General features: G+C 51.7%; 1 protein-coding gene across 2 annotated transcripts in view; it reads left to right on the forward strand.

Moving 5' to 3' along the window:
• The window catches only part of Map3k14 (mitogen-activated protein kinase kinase kinase 14), a 47,991-nt gene extending 39,463 nt beyond the window's left edge, over window positions 1-8,528 (forward strand). The window contains exons 10-17 of one of the 2 annotated variants that reach the window (XM_028882653.2): window positions 1,579-1,742; window positions 2,081-2,231; window positions 3,308-3,415; window positions 3,451-3,675; window positions 3,906-4,012; window positions 4,353-4,497; window positions 6,604-6,704; window positions 7,014-8,528. In XM_028882653.2, the coding sequence (XP_028738486.1) occupies window positions 1,579-1,742; window positions 2,081-2,231; window positions 3,308-3,415; window positions 3,451-3,675; window positions 3,906-4,012; window positions 4,353-4,497; window positions 6,604-6,704; window positions 7,014-7,178 (1,166 nt within the window). In that variant the 3' untranslated portion in view covers window positions 7,179-8,528. Of the gene's footprint in view, window positions 1-1,578; window positions 1,743-2,080; window positions 2,232-3,307; window positions 3,416-3,446; window positions 3,676-3,905; window positions 4,013-4,352; window positions 4,498-6,603; window positions 6,705-7,013 lie in introns of both variants that reach the window. The other variant, XM_028882654.2, reaches the window with a different exon arrangement.
• The last annotated feature ends 99 nt before the right edge of the window (window positions 8,529-8,627 follow it).

Raw genomic sequence — 8,627 nt, forward strand, 5'->3', positions numbered from 1 at the left:
GTCTAACATAATAATAATAATAAAATAATAATAATAATAAAAACACTGTTAGCCAATCCTGTAATCCCAACTACTTGGGAAGCTGAGGCAGAAGAATTACAAGTTCAAGACCAGCTTTGACAATTTAGTGAAACTTCGTCTCAAAATAGTGAAGAGCGGGCAGGCTATTGCTCAATGGTTAAGTCCTTGCCAAACATGCATAAGGCACTGGATTCAATCTCCAAAATTGGAAGGAAAAAAAGTTGATATCCACTTAACAATATATGGCTGCTGTTAGTTGACTGTTGGTTTTTTGTTTTGTTTTGTAAGATTGATTTATTTATTATGTATGCAGTATTCTGCCTGCAAGTTTGCCTGCCTGCCAGAAGAGGGCACCAGATCGTATTATTACAGATGGTTGTGAGCCACCATGTGGGTGCTGGGAATTGAACCCCGGGTCCTCTGGAAGAGCAGCCAGTGCTCTGAACCTCTGAGCCATCTCTCCAGCCCCTATTTGACTGTTTTATAATTATATGCTTTTGTGCATATGAATTTCCTGGGTTTTATTATGGAGCACGTTGGAGTTTTGTTTATTTAGCTTGTTTTGTTTTGATTTATTTATTTTGTGTATGTGTTATTGCTGTGACGTTCCTAAACCATTAATTATATGAAAAGAAAATGCAGCCAAGGTAAACATAGTGGCTCATGCCTGTAATCCTAACACTTGTGTGGGGCATACATGGGCTGCAAAGAGGGTGCCGAAAGAAATTTAGATAAATAGAGCTTAAGCTTTAAGCTGTTGGTGCAGAGTGGATACAAATGGTACCAGAGGAAGTTAGTTTAAGCTGTTTGTACAGAGAATAGATACAAAGGATGGCTTGGGTTGTTTGTATGGAGATTAAAGACAAATAGTGAGAAAGGAAGTTAGCTCAAGTTATTTATGCTAAAAACAGGAGATGATGTCAGGGCATAAACAACTTGTAAATAGGGTGACCTTTAAAATGATTGGTTGGTTCCTTCATCCCCTCCTAGGGTTCTGAGGTTTTCTGGTATAAAAGAGGCTTACTGCCTATCAATAAACGAGTTCTTGATTGTCTCGGGTAAGAGGGAGGCTGGGGAATGGGCGAGCGGTGCGCACTTGCCTTTCCTCGGTTCCAGGCCACCTCTCACAGGTGACCTAAGTTCCCAGTGGGGCAGGTCCCACACAGTTGAGAGGATGAAGTAGAAGAGTTGCTGTGAGTTCAAGACTAACCTCGGCTATAGAGTAAGACTCTGTTTCAAAATACCTTTGTCTCAAAACAAACAAAAAAGCAAAGCCATGGTCCAGTGAGATGGCTCAGCAGGTAAAGGTACTTTCTGCAAGTCTGGTGACCTGAGTTTGGTCCCCAGAACCTACAGAAAGGTGGAAGAAGAGAACCGACTCCACACAGCTCTTCTCTGAACTCCCCATGTATGTCATGGCACATATGCATGTGCACGCATCCACACAATAACAATGTAATTACTTTTAAAGTTCTTTATCTGGGGTAACCCAGGAATTAAGTACTGTGGCCACTGAATTCATACGTAATGGTTCTATCTCTGGCGCTGCTTTCTCAGGGGACTACATTCCTGGTACAGAGACCCACATGGCCCCAGAAGTGGTGATGGGGAAGCCCTGCGATGCCAAGGTGGACATCTGGAGCAGCTGTTGCATGATGCTCCACATGCTCAATGGCTGCCACCCCTGGACTCAGTACTTCCGAGGCCCACTCTGTCTCAAGGTCAGTGGTTGCCACAAAACAGCTGTGAGGGGAGGCCAGCAGGGCCGTGGATCTAGGCCGCAGGCTTGTGAGGGTTGTTCTTCCATGGCAGATGTGACTAATGGAAGGTGTCTTCTGCCTGTCCCCTGGGCTGCTTCCACCAGCTCCTTAGACTCTGTCCTGCCCTATTTGGATCCGTGTCTCCCTTTTCTAGGGAGACTCTCCCCACTGACTGTGGCCCAGCCCTCTCCCTTCTTGGGGTAGATCCCCAGGCTAGCACAGGATTGGGGGAGAGTAAAGAGTAAGGCTGCTAGTGGAAATAAGGAAACAGGTCTTGCATGTTGCGTTTGGGCCTCCAGATTGCCAGCGAGCCTCCACCCGTGAGGGAGATTCCTCCTTCCTGCGCGCCCCTCACAGCCCAGGCCATCCAAGAGGGGCTGAGGAAAGAGCCTGTTCACCGAGCCTCTGCCGTGGAGCTTCGGGGGAAGGTGAGCCAGGCATTACAGCAAGGTAAGAGAGCCTTGTCTGCCTGGGCGGATGGATGGCAAGCCGTGGGCAGAGGGAAGGTCAGGCCCGAGACGGTCAAAAGGGAGAAACAGTGCCTCAGAGCCTCGGTCTCCCATCTTCCCTCCAGCGCTGGGAGGATTGAGGCAGTGAGAGGCAGTGAGTCCCTGTGCTTGAGGCCGGTGTCAGACTTGAGAGACGAGGAAGAGGTTGAGGCCAGTGTCAGACTTGAGAGACGAGGAAGAGGGACTGTGTGACATGGAACAATGACTCAGTGTGAATTAGAACCACACACATCCAATAGCCACCCAGCCAGAAAGAACCAGAAAGTTGGTAGCAGCAAGTACTGGTGGAACTGTGGGGTAGCAAGACTCCTGGGCACGGGGAGGGCATAGACGGGGCCGCAGCCACGCTGGAGGGTACCTGTTAGCACTCGGGCAGACCTTTGCACACCCAGGACCCAACCCCTCCGCTCCTGGTGCACTACAGCCCTGTTGTTAGAGGGAGGTGAGCGTGATTCGGAGTCCCTCAAGGGAGGGTGGAAAGGCAGGTGGCTGGGGAATGAGCCATCGCCCAGCACTAAGTATTCAGAGTATCAGGAACTGAGCTGAACGCTGTAGGCAGTGAGTGCCTTATAAGTGAACAGAACCCCTAAGAGGAGGCTTGGAGCATAAGAGCTCTATTGCAAGTTAAAAATCAATAATGAAGCAGCACACATTTTAAGCTGGGTGTGATGACTCATGCCTGGAATCCCAGCACCTAGGAGGCAGAAGCAAAGAGGATTATTGTATGTTGAGGCCTCAGATATAGAGTGAGATATTGTATTAAAAATAAATAAATAAATAAGTGCACTGGCTGCTCTTCCAGAGGTCCTGAGTTCAATTCCAAGCAACCACATGGCGGCTGCAACTTCAGGGCCTATGATGCCCTCTTCTGGACTTTGTGGGCACTGCACTCACATAATCAACACATACATACACACATAATTTTAATTCTTTTTAATTGATGGGCCATTCTTGGCTGGGCTGGGGTCTGCATGCCTGCACACTTCCGTCTCACTTCTGGTGCCTTCTCCCTTACAGTGGGAGGTCTGAAAAGCCCTTGGAAAGGAGAATATAAAGAACCAAGACCTCCACCTCCAGACCAAGCCACCTGCCACCAGACCCTACACACCCCACCAAGGGAGAGCCACCATCCAAGGCCAGCACACCATCCAAGGCCAGCACACCATCCAAGGCCAGCACAGACGGGGCCTCTGAGCCTCAGCCTCCTCTGCCGCCAGAACCACCAGAACAGAGCAGAGCTCCAGCCCTGAACCTGAGCAAGGAGGAGTCTGGCACTTGGGAACCCTTGCCTCTGTCCTCCCTGGACCCAGCCCCTGCCAAGGGCCCCAGCTTCCCAGACCGGAGGGCAACCTTTCCAGAGCTGGAGCTGCAACAGCTGGAGATAGGTACGACATTTGGCTGTAGCCATGCGCACACACACACACACACAACACACACACGCACACGCACGCACGCACTGTGTGCACAAACACAGGATTTTTGTTGCTGTTGTTCCCAGCCCTTTTCCACCGTTCCCAGCAGGCCGGCTCCTGCCGGTTGTGCAGGAGGAATGCTGGGAACCTAGCAACGTCAACTTTTCCAGCCCTTCACGGCCGTCTTCCTCTCCCCCCCGCAGAACTGTTTCTCAACAGCCTGTCACAGCCCTTTTCTCTGGAGGAACAGGAACAGATTCTCTCTTGCCTCAGCATCGACAGCCTGTCCCTGTCAGAGGACAGTGAAAAGGTGAGCTGATGAACAGCTTGGGCATGGGCTCTGTGCAAGCCGTAGGTAGAGGAGCGGCAGTGAGGTCCCCCCTCCTTTCTTGGAGGGGTCTTTGCTCCCCAGACCAAGACAGCATGCCTTCAACACGCCTGGGAGTCAGGAAAAGTTTTAGTTAGTAGGGAAACTGGGTGGTAGCTTTGGTCCCACCCAGAAATGCACCTTCCCCATGTAGCCTAGGACAGGCAGGGCCTGACCCTAGGAGAGGCCCAGGTCCTCTTGTCCCAGAGGAAACCGAGGCCAGAGACAGTTTCCTGAGCACAGTTTCCTGTGCTGAGGAGTCTGTGTCTGCTCTTGTGTTCAGCACCCGTCCAAGGCCTCTCAGAGCTCGCGTGACACCCTGAGTTCCGGCGTGCACTCCTGGAGCAGCCAGGCAGAGGCAAGAAGTTCCAGCTGCAACATGGTGCTGGCCCGGGGGCGGCCCACAGACACCCCGAGCTACTTCAATGGTATGATCCGCTTATCCCCTCTTGCCAGCCCACCCCTGCCAAAGACCTGGGAAAGGTGGAGAGAGTTCATTGTCTTCTCCCCGTTACAGAGGGGTCAGGGAGGAAGGTGTCTGCCACCCAGAACCTCACATCTGTACCTGGAAAGTTGGGTTTAGACGAAAAGCCCTGACCACCCACAAAGCTTTCCAGATAATGAGGGGAGAGCCATGCTCCCCCACTGGCTACCAGTGGAGGTGCGGAAGCCCTACAGAATGGGGAGGAAAATGGCCTCTCCTGGGCTCGGGCCAGAAGCTGAGTAGCTAAATGCCTGCTGATGGGGAAGGAAGGAAAATACCTAAGAAGTCAGCAGTGAGTTTGTTGGCATCGTCTCCGGGGATCTGAAGTTAGAAGATGAGTAGACACATAAATGTCCATTTTCAGGCTTGGGTACACTGTTCTGTTGGAGGTGGGCTTCATCAGTTCATAGGCCCTAGCCCTCGCCAGGGTCAGTGTGACTTGCTGTCAGGCCTGAGCCATGGCAAAGCACTTCGGCTCAGAGATCCTCACGTTGCCTGTAGTCTAATTTAAGAATGTCGAAGAGAATGGGAGCATGACAAGCTTGCTTCCTGTCTGGACTAAAATTGGGATGCTGTGACTCAGAGGAACCAATGCTCACAATTCATCAGAAATGACAGTGTGAGGTTAGCCTGGCATTATTGAAGTAAAACCTTTACCGAGTCAAGAGGGGTGGCCTAACTTGTCTGTTACATCTTCTGTATTAAAAGAAAAGTCTCTGTTGGGTCTTGAATTTTCCAGAATTGGCTTGTTATTTAAAGAATAATTTGCCAGGCATGGTGGCACATGCCTTTAATCCCAGCACTCGGGAGGCAGAGGCAGGTTGATCTCTGAGTTCGAGGCCAGCCTAGTCTACAAAGCAAGTTCCAGGACAGACAAAACTGTTACACAGAGAAACTCTGTCTCAAAAAAGAGAAAGATAAATATAAAAAATATTTAATTGTGCCCAGCATTGGCATGAAGGGACTCACAAGGGCTTAGAGGATACTCAGTGGCAGGGTGGCGGTCTGACGTCCTTGACGCTCTGCCAGAGAAGCAGTGGGCACAGGGGTCTTTTATCTCTCTGAATAGTGGAGACACCTGTAGCCCTTTCCTTAGATGTTTTCAAATGGATTCTGGGAAACTAAAATTGCACTCAATTCATTATGTTGTTTACCCATTTTAACAGAAAAATGTCTTGTAGTCAGGAGTACATCAACTGGAAAGAACTTTGAAATGACAGTCACTTGCCACCCCTCATAAAAGAGAGGGCTTCACAGAGGGGCTCAGTTAATGTCATTTTGGAGAAGATTAATATTAACGCTTGGTCTTTTTGTTGTGTTGCTGAGGATTGAACTCAGGGCCCTTGTGCATGCTGGGTAAGGGCTCCACAGCTGAGCATCCCCCAGCCTGGATGTGTTACACTAAAAGAAGTTAGTCTATGCTCTTTGTAGAAGACTTTAAAATGGCTACATGTTATCACATTTGCCTCAGTTGACTGAACTAAAAACAAAAAGGAGAAGAGGCCAGGCGGTGGTGGCGCAGGCCTTTAATCCCTGCACTCAGGAGGCAGAGTCAGTGGATCTCTGTGAGTTCAAGGCCAGCCTGGTCTACTGAGTGAGATCTAGGACAACTAGGGCTACACAGAGAAACCCTGTCTTGAAAAACTAAACAAGACAAAAATGGGGAGAAAAAGAAATCTAGATGAAGGAATTATGAAGAGTAGAAAGACAGACAGCTGATAAACCAGTAACTTGGTCAGGGGGAGGGGTCCTTTGTCTTCAGTGCCTTTTTGCTGTAGATCCAGAGTAGAATGTTTCTTCCCCCTGGGAGCTGACCTCAGCTCTTAACAAGGTGCAGGCCAAATTCCAGGCATTGCTGGCCAGGAAGTGCTGTGTAGTATTATGGCCCCTTAACCTGAATTTTCTCTCTGCTGCTCGCCCCAGCCAGAATGCTCCACTCCATGACTCTGAGGGCAGAGTGACTTCACAGAGGTTGGCCCTGCCCATGCTGGGTCCCTGCTCTGGGTGACCAGCCACGGCTCTGCCCTCACTGTCAACCTCTGCCTTCTAGGTGTCAAGATCCAAATACAGTCTCTCAATGGCGAACACCTGCACATCCGGGAATTCCACCGGGTCAAGGTGGGAGACATTGCAACTGGCATCAGCAGCCAGGTACGGACACAGGTCACACTTAGGGTCTGGACTCTCCAGTGGGAAGGCTTTCAAATAAGTAGAAATGGTGCCCTGGGAGATAGTGGCCTATGGCTTAGCTGTCCTCCAGGGCCCAGGGCAAGACAGGCAGGGGCTGTTGGGGATCTCTGAACTTGGGCTCGGAAGGAGGACTCTCTAAGTCCTCCAGAGTGAAGGACAGGCAGTGCTCTCTCCAGGCTGCTTGTTTGGCTGCAGATGTCTCCGAGCGTGTTTGGGGACCATCAGCTTTACACTCTGGGTTCTCACCCCACTGCTTTGCTCTCCCCACAGATCCCAGCCTCAGCCTTCAGCCTGGTGACCAAAGATGGACAGCCTGTTGGCTATGACATGGAGGTGCCAGACTCGGGCATCGAGCTGCAGTGTACCCTGGCCCCTGACGGCAGCTTTGCCTGGAGCTGGAGGGTCAAGCATGGCCAGCTGGAGAAGCGGCCCTAGCCCTGTCTTCCACCGCCAGCTCCACCCTGCCCACAGCAGGCTTCCTTTGAATCTCAGTGTTCACTGCTGCCCTGGGACGCTAGCTGAGTCTGCTCAGGGAGACCTGCCAGTCCTTGTTCAGCAGTAAGACCAGGGCTTGCAGCAGCGACAGGAGCAGATAAAGCTCCTCCCAGGATTGGCCTCCTGAGTGCTGCTGGCCTCTGGCAGGAGGAACCCTTCACTCATGAGGAGACGAGGAGCAAGACGGGGGTCTCATCCCCCAAGGAAGAGAGCCAGTGCTCTCTGTGATGCTCTGAACAAGGTAGCCAGACTCCCATGGATCAGTCAGCACTTGCCAGCAGTTGGAGGGCAGCGTCTAGCCTGGGCCAAGAAGAGCAGGTACCTAGGAAGGTAGAAGAGCTGGGCTCCCACCCGGCTCATACAGGAAAAGCAGCAGGTGTACCTGCTCAGGGGCTTGGGGAGCCTTTGACCCCTTGTCTGGTCTCCCTGGCCGTCGACTAGTATGGGACAGCAGGCAGGAAGGATGCTAGCACCTTGGTAGAATGCACCACACCTCCAGGTTATGCCGGAATGCAGCCCAGATCTTGAGTTGAGCTCCTTGTTCAACCAAGGACCACAGAAGGTCTTGAAGAGAAGCGATCCTCAGGCCTCACGTTTGTGGCTGCTGGCCACCGCTCCTCCTCAGAGCATCCGGCCTCACTGAGGCCTACCTTTTGGCTAGCTGGCACTCTAGTCCCTCATCTGTGAAACTGAAGGATGACATGAGACCCACCTGACAGGAATAGTCTGCAAATGACAGATGCTAACGCCACAGATGCAGGACTCGCCACCCTCCAGGGCACAGAGTGGGTACCCAGCACGCCAGCTTCGTGGTGGCAAGACACTGCCAGCAGCACTTTGCACTCTGATGACCTCAAAGCACTTTTCTGGCTGCCTTCCAGCAGAGCATTGGCTCTGCATGGGCACAAGCAGGCCAGGGGATGGGGAAGGGACTGTCTTGACCCGTCATCCACACAGGCTTGACCGTCTCAAGCCTCCTTCAGATTTAAGATGAGCACATCCACCCCCACTGCCCTAGCCAGGCTTTTCCTGGCGGGGCCTGGAGTAGCTGCTTAGGACTCATGTAGCATTAAGTTAACTGTGAATCATTGTGGGGAGGGGCGCAGAGACCCCTCCTCTGGAAAAGCTCACCCCCACCCCCAGCCAGCCAGGATAGCTTCCTCCCAGCTATCTGCAAGGAGCCAGGCTGCTCCTGGCCCCAGCAAGGAAGAACTGCAGCCAGTTCCACATTCAGGGTGTACCTGAGCTCTGTAAGCAATAAAGTTTGGGGTGATGATTGGGTGTTTATAAGCTGTGGTGTCTCTTTTGCCTGCCTGCTTGCTGTACCCCACAACCCTGACAACTGTCGGGGTGAATTCCTTCAGGTCTCCCCATTGCTGGGGGTAAGGA

This window comes from Peromyscus leucopus, chromosome 8b (assembly GCF_004664715.2).
Source record: "Peromyscus leucopus breed LL Stock chromosome 8b, UCI_PerLeu_2.1, whole genome shotgun sequence".
Classification (NCBI taxonomy): Eukaryota; Metazoa; Chordata; class Mammalia; order Rodentia; family Cricetidae; genus Peromyscus; species Peromyscus leucopus.